This window comes from Monodelphis domestica, chromosome 3 (genome assembly GCF_027887165.1).
Source record: "Monodelphis domestica isolate mMonDom1 chromosome 3, mMonDom1.pri, whole genome shotgun sequence".
NCBI lineage: Eukaryota > Metazoa > Chordata > Mammalia > Didelphimorphia > Didelphidae > Monodelphis > Monodelphis domestica.
In genome coordinates, this window is record NC_077229.1 from 82,109,762 (window position 1) to 82,132,020 (window position 22,259).

At 41.2% G+C, this 22,259-nt stretch overlaps 1 protein-coding gene across 13 annotated transcripts in view; it reads left to right on the forward strand.

Moving 5' to 3' along the window:
* EPS15L1 (epidermal growth factor receptor pathway substrate 15 like 1) overlaps positions 1 to 22,259 on the forward strand; it is a 149,774-nt gene that overhangs the window by 100,146 nt on the left and 27,369 nt on the right. For 7 of the 13 annotated variants that reach the window (XM_056822291.1, XM_056822292.1, XM_056822293.1 and 4 more), the window contains 3 exons: positions 6,311 to 6,516; positions 13,173 to 13,293; positions 15,389 to 15,463. In XM_056822291.1, coding sequence (XP_056678269.1) covers positions 6,311 to 6,516; positions 13,173 to 13,293; positions 15,389 to 15,463 — 402 coding nt within the window. Of the gene's footprint in view, positions 1 to 10; positions 146 to 6,310; positions 6,517 to 13,172; positions 14,245 to 15,388; positions 15,464 to 22,259 lie in introns of those variants that run through there. The other 6 variants (XM_056822305.1, XM_056822300.1, XM_056822306.1 and 3 more) reach the window with 2 other exon arrangements.

The following is a 22,259-nucleotide window of genomic DNA, read 5'->3' on the forward strand; positions in this document are numbered from 1 at the left end:
CCTTGTCCAGGTGTTTAAAGAGACCTGTTTGTGTGTTCAAAGCATGAATTTAAGGGTTCTGCCTGTGGCTCTCAGCTTGGAGTACTGAACTACAACCAAGCCCTCCATGAAGTTCTACTTCTCAACAATAAAAATTCAGCAAGCATTTCTGAGTTTTTTAGTTTTTTTAGCTGAGACATGAGGCCTTGCTTTTTCTTTTTTTTCCTGGAAATTAAATTTTTACATTTTATTATGGGTAACAGGAAGTATCAAGAGTGGGGAAGGGCAGCCATAATGGATGATTTATGCCTCCCAAACCAAGGAGGTCTTTTTTCCCATCTTCCCTCTGATCTCAGATATTCTCCCAGAAACTGCTGCAGACCCAGTTGACCCTCTTGATCTTTGGAGGAGATGAATTGGCCCATCCTTAAACCTGGGAATATGACTGAGAATGCAGTAGAGTGTCAGGTGCCCCTTCTGTCTCAAGAAAGTAGTGAGCAATCTTGTAGATATTGAGTGGAACGATGACAACAGCTTTGGTTTTTCCATATCAAAAACTATACAGTCTCCATATAAAAACCTTTAGGAATTAAATGTAGCATTGTCCAGCTTATGCAAATTCTTGTCAGAGCCAGAGTTTACTAATATTTTCAACCCTGAAATTGAGGTACGCATTGGTTCAGATTAGATTCATTTTTGCTTCTCCATAGTTAAAATAGCCTTTTAATACCAGTATGTTTCTTCCCTCTTTTAAAATATTCTCTTTGTACTTCACTTTAGCCTAAAAACCAAGTTTGTTTCATTTCAAGAAAGGCAGCTGAGTCAGTTTTGAATCATGGGCATGGCATTTTTTAAAAGGGAGAACTGGACTTATAATGAGTTAAGAAAAGCAATATTTGGTATTACATGATACCTAACCAATTTGAGAAGAGTTGACTTAAAAGTAGCATGAGCTACACTTTACTTTGGCCCTTTTTTACAGCATTGGAAAGTGTGTGCTGTGCCTCTTAGTGTTGCATCCCTGGCACCATCAGCATGTTCTGTGTGCCAACAGCTAACCAAGTTGTCCATTGGACCAGCAGAAAAAAGGAATGCCTCTGGTTGCTGGCAGCCTGAAATATGTCACCAGCCAGATAAACCTGAAGGGGTGGCCAGTTACACAGCTAAGCTATTAGAAAATTTGCATTCAGAAAAATGTGTGAATTCATAACAATGTGGTTCACATTTATAATGTAGGTTACAGTTTACTAAGTATAATAGCAACTATTATTTCTGACTTACACATGATAAAAGCAAAGCTCAGAGGTTGAAATGATTTGTGTGCAAGCTCAGATGGCTAGCAAGTGTTAGGAATTCAACAACTTGGGTTCTACAGACCTGGGTTCAAACCTAGGTTCTCTAATTCTCCATCTGGTGCTCTTTCTTTCTTTAAAAAAAGCAAACAAACCCTTACCTTCTGTCTTAGAATCAAAACAAGGATTGGTTCCAAGGCAAAAGAATGGTGAGGGTTAGGCAATTGGGGTTTAGTGACTTGCCAGGGTCACCCAGCTAGGAAGTGTCTAAAGCCAAATTTGAACCTAAGATCTCCCATCTCTAGGCCTGGCTCTCAATCCATTGAGATACCCAGCTGCCCTCTGGTACTCTTTCTACCAGAATGATTAAGCTATTTAACCCCCTTGTAAATATTGGAGTCAACACAGGTAGTAGCATCAGTGCACTAAAACAGAACTGTTGTCAAAGTTCCTTCTCTGACTTGGCAAACTTATGTTATATTTATCTAAAATATGCATGTCAAATCATTGATTAGTTCAGGGGCATTCTGATAAAATTAGAATTTCATTGGGTCTAAGAATGTCCCAGCTTCTACCTGAATGCTTTTAAAGTTAGATACATGCCACCACTTTCTATTCACAGGTTGACCCCACAACCTTGTCGTTCCCTAGCTTCATTGTAAAATCTCTTTGTGCTACCTTCTTCAGGAGACTCTCTATTCTTCTAAAGTCCTTTCAATAGTGATGAAAAGTACAAAGATGAATAGGCAGGTAGAAGCTAAAATTTATAGCTGTCCTCTGCCCTGAGCAAAGCTTTGGAATCCTTGGACTTAGCTGCATATTGGCTCTTTCCTTTATAAAGCTGAGTAGATATTTGGGGGAAATGTGCAGTAGAGAGGGAGGCAAATCCTCAAGGCCAGTTCCTTCAGGGAAGTCCCAGACCATGCTAAGATCTGTCTGTTCTGCTCAGAGAAGGAGTAAAACTGGAGATGAGGAGGAGGAGGAAAAAAGGAAAGATGGAATGCATGAGATAAGAAAAAGAATATTTTCAGGAAAAGTGGAGAAGCATTGTGAAACTGGAAATATAGAGTCTGGAGAGGAAAAAGACGGGAGGATCAGAAGAATCAAAGTTAGAAAAATTAAGGAACATTTATGTCTATGAGACCCTAGTAACGATTTCATAAAGAGAATTTGTTCCCTATTGTGTGTCATAGCTATACTCAATTCTTGATCGCACTACCATAAATATGACTTAAAGAATGCAGAAAAACTGCACTTTCTTAGATTTTTGTCAGGCCCATGAATCTTCCTATCATTCACCTATTTTGAAACAAGAAGTCTTTTAATGCATAAAAAGAAAAAAACAAAGAAAATCATAAAGGAATCTGAAATCTCCCCCCTCTAAAAAAAAAAATGGGTACCAGAGAAGACAGTTATTGGGAGAGGATCCTCCCAATTTTATGGAACAGATGACCACTTAACTGTGTTTCTCACGGGTTTTTCACTTATTTTAATAACTGTGTTCATTTTTTCCTTGTTTTGAACAAGACAAAGCACAATCAAGTAGCAGTTGTGTGATATGCCATATTGGGAAAAGCAGCACTTCTCTTGGAGAAGCCATTCTCATTTGTAAAACCAGAGTCAAACCTTCTGGAGTTACAAAGATGAAAAATTATAGTCCTTGCCCTCCAAGGGCTTATAGTCTAGGAGGGAATAAAACATGTACACAAAACTGTAATAGAACGTAGAAATGTATAATTTCATGGAAGAAGTTAAGATAGAGGGACAAAAGATTTGGGGAGTGAGGGATCACTTTTAACTGAAGTATTTGGGAAGCCTTCATGGAAGTGTGGCTTCTCCTGAGGTGACCCTTAAAGAGGAATTCTAATGGATGGAGATCTGAAGGGAGGTGACCTATTAAACCAGATTGGTGGGGAAATTAAGCAAGTATAATAAACCCTTTGGAGGGAAGGGGTCACACATAACATAACTAAATTTTAGGATAAACTAAACTTTAGGATAAACCAGAGAAAAACAGCTGGCTAATAATATCTCTTTGTGGTCAGAAAATTAGTAGGTTATGCTTCTTTTGACACTTTCACTTCCAACCTCTGCCTTTCAGAACACCAGTTAGCCTTGGGAACAAGAGAGTGATCACGTGTACCCTTTGCCTTTTCTAGTGCCTCACAACAATTTTGTTATTGCACATTAAATTCTGCAAAAGAGAGTTCTTGTCTTAGTAAAAGACATTTGAATTGGATTATGTGGCTATTGGGGTAACTTCAACTTTGAGCTGTTGGTTCTATTCATTAAATCATTAGATGTAGCAGAAGTTTTAAGTGAGACACAATCTAGTAATTTGTTGACTATTCTTGGATATTAACTGCAGCACACAGGATTTTATATTGCCCTTTTGTATAAAGATGATAATCCTGACCCACTTTCACTAGAACACCATCTATACATCTGCCAGTGATGGAGAGCAGTTTGTGCTTAATTCATCCATCCATCCATAACTCTGGCCTAATACTCCCTTCCTTCCATTACTAATAAGCTTTTTGTTGTTGTTGTTGTGCTGGACCAGCTAACTATTGTTAGTGACATTTATTTACAACTTTAAGATTTGACAAATGCTCTGCATATATTATTTCATTTGATCCTCACAATCCTGTGAAGTAGGTGGAGGAGAGGAAATGTTGGTCTGTACCTGTGATTTCATCAACTGCTTCCTCAAAGGTGCACCAACAGGTTGCTTGTAACATAACCCTAGAGAGTTAAGTGACTTGCCGATAATTACACTGCTAATAAATGTCAGAGACAGTTCTTTAAACCAAGGTTTTCTTGACTCTACAGCTGGAACTCTATCCACTACACTGAGCTGCTTCTGCTACATATATAGGTATTTTTGTCCCTATTTTACAGATAAGGAAACTGAGGTTTTGGCTTGCCCTTGACCCACATAGTAGGTAAGTGCCAGAAATGAGATCTGAACCTTGGACATAAAGTCCCAGATTTAGTTCTGTTAGAAGGTAGGTTTCTTTAAATCTTTCATCTTAAAGTTGGGCAAACTGAGGTTCAAAGAAATGTCTTGCCCAAGATCACATAGATCTCATGTGACTGGGCCAGGAATCAAGCCCAGAACCTCTGATGCCAAAACCATTCTTTTATGACCCTTGAGTCCACATTCTAACTGAAAACTGTAGTCCTGAGATAGAGACAAGGAAGCTGACCAACCACATTGTCAGGCATCGTGGTATAGAAGGAAATAACATTGTTTTTGGTGTCCCAAATTATCAGTTTTACTCCAGGTTCTATTTTTTTATTCCCTGTGTGACATTAGGCAAACCATCCAACCTTTTGGCTTAGTTTTCTTCATTTATAAAACTGAATTGGACTAGATCAGTGGTTCTCAATCTTTCTAATGCCGTGACCCCGCAATACAGTTCCTCGTGTTGCAGTGACCCCAAACCAAAACATTATTTTGGTGGCTACTTCAAAACTGTAATTTTGCTACAGTTATGATTTGGAATGTAAATACCTGATATGCATTATGGATTCTCATTGCTACAAATTGAGAGGTTGAGAACCGCTGGACTAGATGATCTCTGAGGTCCCAGCTCTTAAGTCCTATGAACTGTTGTTATAAGTCCTAAAAATGTTAATGCTGGAAAGGACCCTTAGAGCATATGTATAAAGGAGAATTGGAAGAGATCCTAGAATAAAGAATATCAAACATGGAATGAACTTTTGAATGTAGCATATCGGAGCTGGAAGGGACCCCTAACCTCAGAGACTTTCTAGTACAACCTTTTTCTTTTACATAGAAAGAAACTAAGCCCCAGAAAAGGAACTAAGTGCTTGGGAAAGCCAATGTCGTCTTTTTTGACTCCTGTTTCTTCTCACATGCTTCTTCTCATCCGTTGTTAACTTAGACACCAAGAAGAGAAATGTTTTAGGTTTGCCCTCCACTCCAAATGAACAAGCATTTATTAAGCATCTACTATGTGCATAGTACACAACTAGATGGCACAATGGATAGATTGCCAGCCTAGAATCCAGAAGACTCACCTCCCTGAGTTCACATCTGGACTCAGACACTTCCATAGGATCTTGAGCAAGTCACTTAACTCTGTTTGCCTCAGTTGCCTCATCTCAAAATTGAGCTGGGGAAGGAAATGGCAAATCCAGTATCATTGCCAAGAAAATCCCAAATGGGGACACAGTCAGACATGACTTTGAAATGACTGAACTGAGTGCATAGTGTTGTATTTGGCACTGGGAATACAAGGTGGGGGGGGGGAGAAGTTTGCCTTTGGGGAGCTTACATTCTTCAAAATAATGAAGTGATAACTAAAAAAGAACACCTGTTGTTACCTGCTTACTAAAAGCCCCTAGGTTGGTTACTCCATCTTCCAGGACAGCTCCTATTGTTCCAGTTATTAAGTCACCAAGAAGCGAGACTGGCAGAAGGAAAACAAGAACATTTGAAATCAAGTGGAGCATGTTGTGTTTTCTTGAAGCATTACCACAGATATATTATAAAACTAACATTTGTAATTACCCGTCTATCTACATAATATAGAAACTAAACTTTGTTTTCAATTGACTGCCAATAAAAACACAGATTTGTAATTAGCGTCTTTTTCTACTTTGTCAGGATTTTTGCTATTCAAATTGGCAATAGTCTCTTCTTCACTCTAATCTTGCAACAAATTTTAAACATTTCTAGTTCTAAAACTTATTTTAACAGCTACCTCTAATTTTTGCTTTTCTTGTCAAAAGCATTAGCAGAAGTCACCTTACATTTACTTTGCTTTTATTATTCACAAACACTTAAGAAAATGCAGATGAAAGTCTTTATTTTTAAAATTCCTGAGGGAAGACAGTGATACTGAACTCCTTTGATGATTATGAGATGAATTTCTCTACAATCATCCAAAAAAGATGGAAATGACTTCAGGGGGGAAAGGAAATCCAGGGCTCTCCAACTCAGGGGTTTGCTTTTTCCATGGTAAGTAACCTATATATTTTTTTCTCCTTTTTTCTCCTAAACTTTCCAGGTAAAAGTACACCTGTAAGCCAGCTTGGGTCTGCAGATTTTTCCAAACCCCCTGATCCATTCCAGCCATTTGGGGCTGACAACAGTGACCCGTTTCAAAATAAAAAGGGTTTTGGGGACCCATTTAGTGGAAACGATCCATTTGCTCCCTCCTCTTCAACTCAAACTCCTAAAGACTCTTCCTTGGGTTTTGCAGACTTCAGCTCTGTAAGTTACGTTCATTGTCTCTGAGCCAACCACTTTCTGCTCCTCGCTTGCTGCAATCTTTTGGGTTTTTTATTTTTTTAACTGCAAACCTGCTGTCCACTGGCTTGTGTCTCTTAGTACTTCATGCTGTTCTCATCATTATCCTGTATTTCTATTTCTGTAAAAAAAAATTGCTAATAAAAAAATCACTGTGAATTTGACATTACTTTAAAGGGACATGTTTACTATCCAGTAGGATGGAAAACCTACCTTTTCACGTTCTTTGTTGTAGCCTCTTTGTATTGTTTTGTTGCATGAAAGGCCACTTTGTATTTGAGTTTTGAGAGCCAAGATGTAAAACCCTTCAGGAGTTTTCCCATTTTCAATTCAATCAATAAACATTTATTAAGCACCTACTGTGTGCCAGGCACTGTGCTAAGCACAATTGAATTTTTTTTTTCTGTCCCTTGGAAATTCCTATAGCAAAGAGAGAGTTTCATTTGTTTGTAGAAAAATTCTGACTGTCCTTTCACCATGTGTTTTGTGCTACCAGTACGAATTATGAAGACCTGAACTGTGAAGGCAGATTAGTGAAAAATGATTGATGTTCATATAATGTCCCAGTTGCTTTTTTACATCAAAAACAAAAACCATTTAAGAGAAACATTCTAAGACCTGCTTAAGAAATTATCATCAGAACATCCATATTCTACTTCATCAAGAAATCTCAAAGGGTCTTTGAGCAAAAATAAGTGCCTTTTCAGAAATAAATGCCCAAGTTTTAAAAGTCTGACCTTGTTTTAAGTGTAGACAGAAGAAATATTAATGACTTTTTACTACCTATTCTTGGACAACAAAATTCCTTCTTTCTACAGCTTCAGTTTTTTTCTTCCACATATTAAAATAGATTTGATGATATATTGCTCTGTCATTAAAAAAAAAATCACCTTATACTTTCGTATTTCAAGGATTCATCATTTCATCCTTGCAGGTGCTCCCTCCCCCAACACAGATGGCAGACCTTAGGAACCATCCTTAGGAAAGTGTTTAGCTACTTCTTAGGGCCAAAAAAGGTAACTTTTTTTTTTTAGGTAGTTCTAGGGCAATGCCTCTTCCAACATAAGTTGGCTAGTCTTCAGAGGACAAATGAAGTATCAGCCCTGCACTCTTAGTCTTCCTAGCTTCCTGGAACCAGCTGGAGTTTATGGTCCAGAACCCAGGGTCATCTCCATACCATGATGAGGTATCAGAGGCAGACTTCAGCAACCTGTACTCGTGAATTGTAAAGCAACCTGTTTGGTCATTAGTTGTGAAATTTGTGACGTAGAGATGTTTGGCTCATGGACTATCAATTTTAGACATGTTTTGTTGGCATATTAGTGCACAATAAACACAAAGTTCATTTTAAAAAACCAGATATGTTTAGGTGAAGTACACTGTGTTTATCTTTATTTTAGTGTATCTGAGGTACTTAAGCTACTGAAATTATCAGAGCATTTGGCATTCTGTAAATATTTTATAACCTGAGTTAGTTAAATCTTGTCTGGTTGGTGCTAACTTTTGTCAATGTATGCAAATGGTGACATTGTTAATAAAAGTCAGAAACAAAACTTGCTTTATCTATAGTTTCTTGAATAGCACTTAATTTCTTAAAGATTCTTTAAAAAAAAGAAGCAGCAACATCATTATCTAAGAACATTCTTGGATAGTGGAGAGGGTAAGTTGAGTTGGATGTCAATTTGAAGAAAATGACTGGTCTCCATAAAAGACCTAGTCGTACATTCTGTATTTGATCATGTACTTCCATCTTTGGAAAGTCTAGAAAAGAATCACCCAAGGATCCCAGTGTCCATTGGTACCCTGTTTCTCCATTTTGACTGGTGGCCTTCTTTGGCCTAAACAGAATAGTTGTTAACATAGACAATAAGCAATCTTGATAACCAACAACCTTTATTTTAAGGAAAGGAACCTGAGCCTGTCCAGCGGGATTTATATACCACACTGTTTACTGCTAACAGTTGCCTTTCAATCTTTAAACCCTCATTTTTTTTTTTACAGAAAAAATAATCAGCTAACAAACCCAACCTGTGGACTTTGGGAAAGATGATTTGATCTACTAGTGTGCTTTGGTATTGATTCATATTTTTCCCATTCAGTTATACCATAATATTAAAAGATTCCAAAATGTTTGCTTTTCAAATGTAGTCTTTTTCTCTAAATACTAGCAAATTTCTTCCTACCTTGAAGAGACTTGCAATTCAAGAGGACCCGAGGCTTCCTTTCTTTTCAGTAGTATTCCAGGTTGGACCATCTAATATGCTGAGTGGATCATATCCCGTATACAATGACTTGCCTTCCTCTTCAAAGTTGTGACCATTTCTAAAATGATCGAAGTCAAATAGCTATAATAACTTGAATCTTTAGCACTTCATGGCTTCTTTTATTTTTATTTTTTCCATTACCTTCTAATGCTTTTATTGAGTGTCTTTTAAACTTTGAAAAAAAATTCTTTTATTATTTCAAGCACAAGAAATGATGGCCAAGATAACTAGCCATCCAGCACATTGAAAATGTGGCTTCTTTTGGAATTGATGTTCATGGGATAAAATGTTAAGAATTTCACTTTTTGCCTGAAAGGAACATGGTAAGGCTTAAGTTCAGCGAGTCTGGACTTTTGTTTTTCCATTCACAATGCCCTGTTTGGCTCACCCCCAACTAAGCCTTTTGCCTTAGTTCAACTACTTTGAAATTCTCTGAATGTATAAGTGATCTGATCATTACCGGTAGAATATTATTCTAGGAAAGTTGGTATTATTTACTTTGATTTTTAGCAAGCAAATATCATCCATCTTTGGTATTTCTTTTTTTAAGAAGACATAAAAAATACATGTTAGAAAGGAAAATCTGTGGTTTTGTAACAATGGCCCTTTCTCAGAAGTCTACTTTTGTAGGAGAGGAAATGTCAGATTGGCTACATTGTATATTTCATTATTGACAGTTGAATAAGATTTCTTTCTCTGAATGCTTGACTTCTTTGGGGTAAAGTAACTTTTTTCACACACTATCTCATAATGAAGTTAGTATGGGCTTAATTCCTTAATGCAGTGGTGATTCTAAATATGAAAGAGACCACAAGATATTATGGAAATAAATAACCCAGGACTGAGAGCTGGGAGACCAGAGTTTAGTCCTTGCTGCCACAAGCTAACCAAATCACTTCTCTTCTCTGGGGCTCAGTTTCCTTATCTGTAAAATGAGAGTTACGCAAGAGAATCTCTCAGTTCCTTTCTAGCTTTAATGGTCCTGGTTACATAATTTTTAAAAATGTTGGTAGCAAATGAACTTTTATTTTACCCCCCCCCCTTTTTTTTGGTGACTAACAGAATTGGTAGTCATATGACATATTTTAGTAACTCCTTAGCTGCTTAAATTCAGCATGCAAGGAGCTAGATACCCATTTTCTTGGCTCTGACTCAGTTTTTAGACTAAATGTCTCAAGATAATCACAAATCCATGGGACACCATGCAGCATGTGGTTCACAGGGATAGTGGTTACTTGTTCTAAAGCAGTGGCACCTGCTTTATGAAATCTGTTAGGCTTAAAGCTGGTAATTGAAATCTACAATCATATCAGTGAGAAACCTTTCATCAGTCTTCCTGAATATATTAGGTCTCTCTTAAGTGGGGGCAAATCACAAAATAGAAGTTTTCATTTTTTGAGGAGTAAATCACCGTTGTCTTTGAATGAGTAGTCACTAAAACAATGTGCAGTTGCAATGGTGGTGATAGATGTATTTGAATTAAAAATGAATTCTCCTATGGGCAGGTAGGTGGCTCAGATGGGGAGCCAGGCCTGGAGATGGAAGGTCTCAGATTCAAATGTGACCTCAGATACTTCCTAGCTGTGTAACCCCAGGCAAGTCACTTAAACCCTAATTGCCTGTTCCTTACCATTCTTCTGCCTTATCACCAATACTTAGTATTGGTTCTAAGAAGATAAAGGTTCTTTAAAAAATTAATAACCTAAAAATGCTGTGCCATATGATCATTTCTGAAAGCAAAACCAGGAATATAGTATGGCCTAATGTCAAGGACAATGGACTGGAAATTAGGATACCAATTAGAAAACCAAGGATCTTAGTCCTAGCCTTGCCCTGAACGTGACTTCTCTCTCTCTCTCTCTCTCTCTCTCTCTCTCTCTCTCTCTCTCTCTCTCTCTCTCTCTCTCTCTCTCTCTCTCTCTCTCTCTCTCTCTCTCTCTCTCTCTCTCTCTCCCCCTCCCTCCCTCTCCCTCTCCCTCTTCTCTCTCCCTCTCTCCCTCTATCCTTCTCTCCCTCTCCCCCTCTTCCCCTCTCCTCCTTTCTCCCTCTCCCCCTCTCTCCCTCTCCCTTTTCTTTACTGTAAAACTGGAGGCTTAAGCTAGGTCAAATGAAATCAGTAAGCTTTTATTGAATTCTTTCTATGTCCCTTCCGAATCTGAATTTCAGTGGATTTAAATTAAATCCACCTCTTAGCGAAGATGACTGGCATTGGAATAATTCAGTGACTTCTGTAGGTACTTCTCTTTTCTTGTCTATCATACAATATTTTCTAAGTTAGGAGGAATTAGCAAAACCTAAAAAGAATAATTAGATTAAATTATATGCATATTGACTACTTACTATGCAAAGAAAGCACTGTGGTAGTTGATAAGGGGAAACAGAAAGATGTGGAAAACTAGAAGAATCTTATTGTTGGTTCCTTATGTAGGAAGTTCCTAAGAGATGGTGAGCCTTTTTAATCCCAACTCTGTGTACCCCACAAAATGAGGGATTTGGGGGACTGAGTGTAATGGAGCATTGAGGCCAAGCAGAACTATAAATTTTGGAAAGATTTGTATAGTGCCCCAAAAGCTGTTAAAGTTTAAAACTAACTCCACCAAGGCTTTTGGGACACCTTCTATTGATCTGGTCTCAGAGAGATGGCATTTGAAAATTCCCATTCCTACTTCTTTTCCTCTATCCTCTGGGATTAGACTTTACCTCTGCGAAATGAGGAGTAAATTTATCCTCTAAGCTCATCTTTACAGTGATGAAACTACTCAAGGAATTGAAGGTAAATCTCATTTACTTCACTAAATACTGTTTTATGAAATGAATCGTTAGAGCTATTACTATAACTTGCAATTAAATGATGAGGATATTAGGAGTTGTCAGGGCAAATGGAAGTATAAGCTTCAGTCCCCACTCTGCCACTAAATTGCTGTGTATATTTGGGCAATTCACCTTCCCTTTGAGGATTTCTTGTATCTGTCTGTAAAGAGATTGAACTAGGTGATCTCTAAAGGCCCTTTTTAGTTCCGATGTTCTATGATTATGATGATGATGATTATATTGGGGGAAGGGCTTGGTGGTGGACATTTTGCTTCATCTTAAAATATATTAATATCTTTTGCTTTTATATCACTTTAATTTCTGAATTTATGCCTGCTTTCTTACCCAGTGACCCAGCCTGTGTAACAAAGGTTTAAAAAAGAACAGAAAAAAATACCACTTCCACAGGACTAAACAGTACATTCACCAAATCTGATAATATGTACAGTGTTCCGTGGGGCGTTTATTTTACACAGCAAGTTACATTGGGTCATTTATAGTCACCTACCCTTATACCATTTTTACTTTGGAAAGGGACTAATCAATCAGTCAATATCATTTGTTAGCTACCCAGCTAACACAAGAGAGGCCAGGTTTCAAGTTCAAATAAAACTTCTGTCTTTTTCTATTTTTTTAAGCACTCAAGCCTTTTAAAATGCCAATTACAACTCAGTGAGACTGTACCCCAGCTTATTGACTGTAATGATTCGCTTAAATCTTTGAAACTTAACAGTGTATTAGGAGGAACTTTAAAGTGGGAGCATCTTTGCTGTATCTGAAAGCATTCCTAGATGCTTTCATCTGGAAGCTCACATGAGCATTTTTATGTCTATAGTGTTACTTGGATTTTGCTTCTGTTTGGCAAGAGAACTTTTTTTTTTTAAACTTATCTGTGTTCTTGCCTTTGATATCATAGTGTAACATCAAAGTGGCCCACAGACTTCTCTGAAAACAGACTCCAAATCAATAATTAATATGATCATCATTCCTAGGTGTAATTAGGAGGCCACCTTGCAATAATATATCCATGTTCACACATTCTTATCTGTTCAGTGCTCCGCAGCAAATGGAGCTTCTCATTTGGAGGCGGGGCAACCCAATGGGAAAGTATTGGCAGTGACGGTCGTATCTGGGGGGGTTCCTTTGATGAAACTATTTGTTGGCAAGAAATTGAGGCCCCAAAGAATGTCAGCTTGAAAAGTTGCTGGCTTGATGGGGGGGGGGGGGGTTTAATGCCACATCATGGAGAAGGGAAATGAAAGGGCTGTGGGTTTCTGTTTCCAGTCCCCACTTTGTAACCTCAGTCAGTGATGTTCTTCTCCAGCCTGACCAGGAGTACTCCTTAATGAAAATGATTATACACTGTGTCACCCATGCTTCCTGCTAGCATTTGCTAATGTATGCTAGGTTTTCTCCGCACTGCAAATGCTTTTTTCCCCTCTCCCTGCTAGCATTTTGACTTACCATCTTGCATATATACTTTGTGGAAGCATCAAGAATTGTCTCCACTGTTTTATTAACCAACGTTCCATTTTTATTTTTTAGTTTGGAAATGAGGAGCAGCAGCTGGCGTGGGCCAAGCGCGAGAGTGAGAGAGCAGAGCAGGAGAGGCTAGCTCGGTTGCGGAGACAAGAGCAGGAAGACCTTGAGTTGGCGATTGCACTCAGTAAGGCTGACATGACAGAGTCTTAGAGGCGGCCTTCAGTAACCACACAACCAAGGCAGAAACTGTAAAACAATCCAACAGAACTAAAACAGGCGGGGGCTTTTTAGCCAGAGTACACGAACCCCTGTTTTCTGTGGTCACCTAATCTCAGCCACTTGTAAATCAGAGTCTCTGTAGACTGGCTGGCCCTAGAAATCTGGACTCAGTGTGGCTTTGTTGAGCATCCAATACACTGCAAACACTGTACCATCCCTTCTCCATTAAGGTTCCTGTGTGTAAGAAATGTAACGCACGACTGCAAGGTACCTCCCGAAAGCCCCGCTTCTCTGGGATGGGGACGTGTAATGTATGCTGCTGCCACTGCCGCACTTGTGAATCTGGCCGTGATCATGTGAAATCCATTGCCGTTGCCGAGGCTGTGCTATGAACAATGCCATCGTAGTCCAGGAGGTTCTGCGTAACCCTAAACGGTTTCTAGAAGGACGAGGTTAATCTGAAAGGAGATTGTTCTCTTTTCCTTCACGCCTCTGTATTCATAGGCTACAATCAAATATAAAATATTCCAGAGCAAAACATCATTTTGAGAGCAGAGCCTTTCTCAGACAGGCATCCCACCCCTCTCCTCCCCTAGCATCGTTAAACGGTTCCACTAAAATACAATATTTAAACAAAACGTTAGGATGGATAATTAATCAGGAACAATGTCATGAGTGGGCATTTATCTGAATGATATCATAGCAGGGTTTCATGACATGATGGTGGTGTTCGACTATCATCTAGCAATGACATTATTGCAAAACATTGACTGAGATAATGTGATGTGGGGTATGCCTGTATTCCTTTTATATCAGTGAGATGTGACTTATGATATAGAAAAACTGATTATGTATGCATTAGTTGTATAAAAAATTAAGTTTGAATGATTAATATAAAATATTTTGAATACAAAAACATGAGAATTGTTTTTATTATTTAAGCATTGCATAAAAATTAATATCTCTATTGGTATTTTAGTTTGATCCTGACACAGTGGATAAGCAAAACTTTTCTTTAGAACCTGTCTTTCTGGATCATGACATTTTAGATATACCTTGGATCCCCGAATGATGCCAGTTTCAAATGTGCTTCAAGGATTTTTTTCCCCATAGAATAGTTAGAAATTTTACTGTATTGTTGCTTCATGAAAAGAGAAATTTCTTTCAGCTAATTGATTGAGCCTACATCTGTAACACCATGTTACGTAGGGAGGGCAGGATACTCCAAAAGAAGTAACCTTCCTGGATTGTACTTGTTATCAAACTCTCCAGATACAACAAAATTCTCCCCAGTAATCATTTAGGAGGCCATCGAATTCCCTCTTTTTAAAAAAAATTCTAGTAGAGTAGACTATCTGTGACCTCATATGTATTTCAGAGTACTGTCTCTCTCTGTTTTCCTGTTACTAGATAGGCTAAGGTAGCTTGTCAACTAATGATAACCAATGTTTCCACACTTCTGCTACAAAGCCATTTCAAAAATGTGCCTGTACCTCGCTAGTCTGAGACCACTTCAGATTATTGACCTTTTACCTGGAGTAATGTAATGGGGTGAACATATGTGTATGGGAGTGGCAGATAGGAAGTGAGTGTTGTAGCCTCCACCACTACAAACAATAATACTAGACCATGGATAGTTCCATTTCAGAACCTGTTGTTACCTGGGAAACTGAAGGACTCTTACAACTTCAATCATCCTTTCCTACCCTTTGAAGATTATGTTTAATATTAAATGATTGGGCAGCTGAATGGCTCAGTGGATGGAGAGCCAGGCCTAGAGATGGGAAGTCCTGAATTCAGTTCTGGCCTCAGACACTTCCCAGCTGGGTGACCCTGGGCAAGTCACTTAACCCCCATTGCCTAGCCCTTATCACTTTCCTGCCTTGGAACTGATTCTTAGTATCCATTCCAAAGACAGAAGGTGGTTTTTTAAAAAAATTAGATGATCAAATTTAGGAAAATTAATTTTCCATTAGGTTGCCTGAGAGCTTGTTAGCTCCTCGTGTATGTTTGGATGTAGGTATCTCACTGTGTCATGGTTTTTGTCTTTCCTTTTGCAGTGAGTGTAGTGATGATGTACCCTTTCAAGCGATACTCCATATTTCAGCTGCGTTATATTGAATGCATTGTCGCAGGTAGGAAAGAATTCAAATAGCTGTCATTTTTTATGTAAGAACTGCTGTTTTCAGGACGAGCAATTTTGTTCCCCTGACTCGTGTCCAGACAGTGACACACACAACGGGCCGTGTACCATGAATGGAGATTTACCACAGGCTTCAGGAGGATGGACCGGCTAACACCTAGTCCGCCTTCTTGAGCTGAGGGTACATTATTTCTGTCAGATCCGAAGAGTAAAATATGATCACATTTCTAGTGTTTGACGTGTGTGAGCAATAACAAACCACCATGGAGTGTAGCCTGTGCCCACTGAAGGGCATTGGGCCTGATGACACGCAAAGTTACAGTAAAGGGCGTTCTAGAGGAAAGGTAGTTTCTAAACTTCAGGAGAGTCTATGAGTCTTCCGTCACAGTCAAGAATTCAGTTAGAGGGGGCAGCTGGGTGGCTCAGTGGATGGAGAGCCAGGCCTAGAGATGGGAGGTCCTGGGTTCAAATCTGACCTCAGACACTTCCCAGCTGTGTGCTAATACACAGTATTGATTCCAAGACAGAAGATAAGGGTTTTTAAAAAAAAAAGAAAAGAAAATGTCCTTGTGTTTTTGGGGATGCAATATAAAATATTATGTGACAGTTAACATTGTTTTCATATTGCCTAGCTAAAGAAATCTGAGGAGACAGTCATTTGTTGTTGAACTCCTTTAGGAGAGCCTTCTTTTAGGATCTGGACTGGATGCTTGAGCTCCCTTACAGCTGGCCCTAAAGTTCTCTTTACACAGATTTCATTTGGTTTTGCAATGTAAATAGGGCTTTCTCTCTCCATGACTTTTTTTTTTAACCCTTACTTTCTGTCTTAGTAACAACTCCCAAAGCAGAAGGGCAAAGGCTAGGCAAATGGAGTTAAGTGACTTGTCCAGGGTCACACAGCTAGGCATTATCTAAGGCCACATATGAACCCAGGTCCTCCTGACTTCAGGCCTGGTGTTCTACCCTGGCTGCCGCCTCCATGATTTCTTATCTTTCATCAGGCAACTAACCAGTACTTATTAAGTACATACCATGAGCTTTGCCCTAGGAATAAGAGCACCAAGAATGAAGCAATCCCAATTTGCAATAAGCTTACATTCTAACGGAGTTTTCGGGTGTTTGAATCAGGGCTTTGAAGTGGAAGAAGGATTAGATTTCATAAATTTCAGTTCCTTGCAATTGGGAGGTACTTGGGAGGCCATCCCAGACCTCAACAAAAATTCCCCTCCAAACCGTATTAGACAAGTGGTCATCTAGCCTTTGATTAAAATGAAGACCTCTAATAAGAGAGAGCCCAGTAGGTCTTGAGGCTGCCCATCCCATTTTCAAGAGGCTCTACTTCTTAGGAAGATTATTCCTAAATCTCTGCCCTCTGGGGCCAAGCATGACAAAGCCTAGTCCCTCTTCCCCAAATATCTTTAGACGACGGATCATCCCCTTCCTTCAGAAACCTCTCTGCCCTTGTTCCCTCTTCTCCAGGCTCAACAGCCCTAGTTCCTACCCCGACCCTCATACAGCAGGATCTCAAGGCCCTTTCTTCCTCATTATCCCGGACACCTTCTTCTGGAGCACTCCGAGATGATTTGAGTGGCACAGTGAGACTAGCACCTTTCCTAGTCTTGGGTAGATCTGCCTGGATGCAGAAGGTAGAACTAGGAGCAAAGTTGCAGATAGCTTGAAAGGAGGAAAAGTTTCCTAATGATTAGAGTTACACCCTGAAAGATTTTCAAATGAAGTCTGGAATGATCATTTGTCAGGGATGACGCAGGTTGGGTTCAAGTTGAACCAGGTGGCCTTGAAGGTGTCCTACAACCTGTGCAGTCTTGAGTAAATCACTTAAACCCTCTGGGCCTCAGTTTCTTTATCTGCAAAAATTAGGGGTTTGGGGCCAGATAAACTTCCAAGGTTCTTTCCTGTAATCTTTGATTGATATTCCTTTGGGAATCTAAGAGAAGTTATATCATTAGCCCCCAGTAATCTTTGTGACTGCAAGGATCAATGGATTTCATGTAGTCTGCAAAAGCCTCCCTGGTGATAAATCATTTGGCTATCAGGGCCAGGCCAGGCAAGGCAGCTTCTCCTGGAATGCCTCTGGCATAGGAAAAAAGTGTGACTTTAAAAAGCCCTCTTCCTTACTCATCCCAAAAATAGAGCACCCATTTCCAGAGAACTTCATGGCTTATAAAGTTCTTTCCTGTGAAGGGGTGATTGGGAATAATATTATTATTGGCCCCATTGTATAGCTGTGGAAACTAGAACATCGATAAATGAAGTGACTTGCCTAAGGTCACACAGCCAGTAAGTCTGAACCGAACTCAAACCCAGCCCTCTGACCATAAGCTTAAGGGCTGTTTTTTCCACATTATTCAGCCTCTGACCAATGATGTCCAGCTCCCCTTTTGAATGGTTAAATAGCACCTCCAAAGCCAATTTTTAAAAGGACATTCTAGTCTTGGAACAGCTATGGAAAACTATTTTTAAAACAGTACAGGAAATGTTGGGGAAACAAAGACCCTGACTCTCAAATAATAGAGTAAATATTTCTGTCACCTTATCAGATCATATCCCTTTGAGCCCCGTGACCTCTTTCAGGATTTTTGCCATAAAAAATGGCTCAAAGTTTCACAAGCTGTATCATACGCTGTTGGAAATATCATAAAGGGAAACATTTGTGTAAATATGGAAATTTGATGATTATCACATTTTTCCAAAAGAAATTAAGGAATATGGTTTCTGTTAGGCCTGTTTATTGATTTAATGGATTTTTTAAATCATGCCCTTGGTTTGAGTAAGTTTTGACATTCCATGCTTTCCACACTTAATTTCTCTACACATAAAACTTGTACCTCCATGGCAGCCTTGTACCCTTGGAAATCTGATCATTTAATTGAAATTGCTCTCTCCAAAGTTAACAATGTCCTTTTTTTTTAAACCCTTCCCTTCTGTCAGTATTGATTCTAAGGCAGAAGAGCAGTAAGGGCTAGGTAGTTGGGGTTAAGTGGCTTGCCCAAGGTCACACAACTAGGAACCAGTGCTCTCTTGATTGACACTCTCAGGGGCCTTTTCTTAATCCTCATCTTTCTTGGCCCCTCTCTAGCCTTTGATCCTACTCATCACGTCCTCTCTGTCTGTCTGTCTGTCTGTCTGTCTGTCTGTCTCTGTCTGTCTGTCTCTCTCCCAATTTTCCTCCTGTCTGTTTAACCCCTCCTCAGTCTTCTTTCCTGCTTCTCTTTGGAGGGCTCCCAAGGTTCCATCTTGGCCTCTTTTCTCTTTTTGTTCTCTTCTTGATGATCTCAAGGTTCAATGATCGTGTCTATCCAAGGATTCTCAAATCTCTCTCCCAAGCTCCCATCCCACTTCAGCCACCACCTACTGGACATCTTGAATTCGACGTCCCCTCGGCACCTCCACATGAACACGTCTCCCCCAGAACGCATTCTGTTTCTCCCCAAAATTGCCCCTTCTCTTGAACTTCTCTACAACTGTACTAGGTCCATACTAGGGACCTCTTCCCAGGTACCCAATCTCCTATTCACTTCTACATACACTGAGTAGATAGGGTTGCCCACGTGTGGCTGTACGCAGACAGCGCCCCCTCCTCTCCACTCCACAGCCACCGCGCCAGCGGAGACCGTCGCTGCTTCTCACCCCAACCTCAGCCATCGCTCTGCTTCCAGTCCCTCTTCCATTCGGCCACCAAAGAGATTTTTCTACAGCACGCAGGCCTGCGCAGCGGACTCCTCCGATTCCTTGATCCTTCACCAACCCGTCCAGGCACAGCCTCTCCTTCCAGGCTTCTGATCCTTTGCTCCCCTCCGTGCACTCCCCCCTCCCCCCCCCCCCCCCCCCCCCGGCTTCTTTACTGCTCTCTGACAGGACACCAGCGCTCCCGTGTCTGGGTTTCTACCCTGACCGTAACCTGTGCCCGGGATGGCCGCCCCTCTCTCTCAGGCTCTTCATGTCCAAAGACTCGGTCAAATGTTGCCTTTCAAGCAGTCCCCCGGCTGCTACTGCCTTTCCCTCTGCGATTGATTACCTTCCATCTCTGCTGCAAGTATCTGGTCTGTGTGAATGCCCTTGTGTGCGTGTGTGCGTGCGTGTGTGTGCGTGTGCGTGCGTGTGTGTGTGCACGTGTGTGTGTGTGTGTGTGTGTGTGTGTGTGTGTGTGTGTGTGTGTGTGTATGTGTGTGTCAATAAGTGGTTGTTGATTAAAGTCATCCAGCAGGCGGTAGTGGATGGAGGAAACAGACTCCTGGCTGGCTGACTTCCAGACCAGCGACAGGGCCCAGAACCCCAACGTCACTGGCAGGGAGCTTTCCGGGGTGTCGCCCAACTCTCTGCAGGAAGAAATAATTGTAGCCCCCCCTCACCCCCCGGCCCTCATCAAGGCTCCATGCCGAATCCAAATTCTCAACTAAGCTGAGGTAGATGTAGTGCTGGCAGGGGGCGACTTGGGAGGACTTAAGTGCAAACATGATGGACACCAGCAAGTCACTTGTGGCCAAGTTTCCGCCTTCATCTCTCTTAGGATCATAGCGCCTGCTTCATAAGGTGGCAGTGAAACTCAAGGAGAGCAACAGGCAACCTTCCCGTTGCATGTATGTGCAATAAAGAAAGCAGCGGGCCAGGAAGGGACAGAAGTGGGCCGAAAGGGGCAGAAGCAGGCCAGGAAGGGGCAGAAGCGGGCCGAAAGGGGCAGAAATGGTCCAGGAAGGGGCAGAAGCGGGCCAGGAAGGGGCAGAAGCGGGCCAGGAAGGGACAGAAGTGGGCCGAAAGGGGCAGAAATGGGCCGAAAGGGGCAGAAGCAGGCCAGGAAGGGGCAGAAGCGGGCCAGGAAGGGACAGAAGCAGGCCGAAAGGGACAGAAATGGGCCGAAAGGGGCAAAAGCGGGCCAGGAAGGGGCAGAAGCGGGCCAGGAAGGGGCAGAAGCGGGCCGAAAGGGGCAGAAGCGGGCCGAAAGGGGCAGAAGCGGGCCAGGAAGGGGCAGAAGCAGGCCAGGAAGGGGCAAAAATGGGCCAGGAAAGGACAGAAGCGGGCCAGGAAAGGACAGAAGCGGGCCAGGAAGGGGCAGAAGCGGTGGTTTCATGGACGTGGGGGACTCCCTGGAGGTAGGCCAGGAGCTGCTCTGCAGAAGCTAAAAAAGCTCAGTTCCCAGAGAAGCCGAGCGGTTTGTCTGGGGAGGGTCGGACACGAACAGCAGTGCTGCTTGTTCATAAAAAGGTCCAATGAGATAATGACATTAGATAAACTACAAATGGATTCCGAGCCGGGCCTCGCACCTCGGGCTCTTCGCTCATCTCCCTCGCCAGGCTGCCCCATCAATTCACCAAGAGGAAGCTAGGCGTGAATCCGTGGGGCCTGGCTGATGGCGAATCAGCGGGAGGTTAGAGCTGACACCACGGGTGATGGTTTCAAGAAGAGGGGATGGCTCAATTATTCTTTGGTCTCTCCTTTGTCCCACCTCCTTCTCCTGTCCTCCACCAACACTCAGACATGCAGACAGATAGCCACACATAGCATGCAAACATGTGCCCCCCCCTCCCTAAAGGGGCGCTGTTACCAAGTTCTTTTTTTTTTTTAACCCTTCCCTTCCACCTTAGAATCAATACTGTGTATTGGTTCCAAGGGAGAAGGGCAGTAAGAACTAGGCCATGGGGGTGAAATGACTTGCCCAGGGTCACACAGCTAGGAAGTGTCTGAGGCCATTTTTGAACCTAGGACCTCCCATCTTTAGGCCCAGCTCTCCAATGTAAGGGGTGGAAAATGTAAGGGGTTAATATAAAAGGTTGGACTGGATTATTTAGTAGTAGGGTCACCAGGAATTTAGTCAAATTCCAAGGAGATTTATTTTAACTATTTATAAAATATAGAAAGAGTAAAAGTAAGAAAATCAGAGAGAGGATAGGGTAAGATATCTAACCTACACACTATCTAATTTGCTCCAACCCCTGGCTCAACCCAGGGAGGGCTTATTAACCCTTAGCTGGAGGGGCCTCAGCCTTGAGCCAAGGACCTGGGGATGCAGGAAGCCTCTCTTAATAGGGTAGGTCTCTCTTGAGGCCAGTTCCTTCAGAAGATCCAGGAAAGGAGTCAGCCTTTTTCATTCACCCAACGTGGTAGTTTTAAGGAAAGTAGAAACAGTCTGAGATCCTCAGTCAGAGCTCCTCCAAAGTCAAGTGGAAGACAAAAGACCAAAAAGGCCTCTTTGCAGGAAGTTCTTGGCATTTTTAAAGACCATTCCTTTTTTCATCATCTGTGATTTTCTTCCATTTTACATGTACCAATTACAGCTAAAGCCTTGCTTAGGACTTCCCAGGGGGCGGTCAGTTGATTCTGATTTGTCACCCACTATTGCACATGTGGTCAGAGGCCTCCCCCATTCAAGGGTAAGTGGAGTGTATATGCTTTTGGTGATTAAATCTAAAAATGGGCAAGGGAGAGTTAATTTAATCTTCACAACACCCCCTGTGATCATTTGGGAGACTAGTCTCCCCAATTGATCATTTGACATTATCATCTTGTACCCCTGAAAATTTTCTAACTACAGGTGTATACAATATTGCACCTTCTAAGAGGAAACTACAATAGTTAGAGATAAGAGGAAAATAGAAGAGAGAGAGAGAAAAATCAATATTTTGCTAGGTGCATGGACAAAAAGTCAATTAGGGGGCCATCCCCTTTGGCATAAAAGTTTACATTCAAAATAAATGTTCAACCCTCTTCAGTTCAATCAATTGCAACCCAAAGTTCATTCTGGATCTTCTTGATGCTGTGTAGGTTTCTGCAGA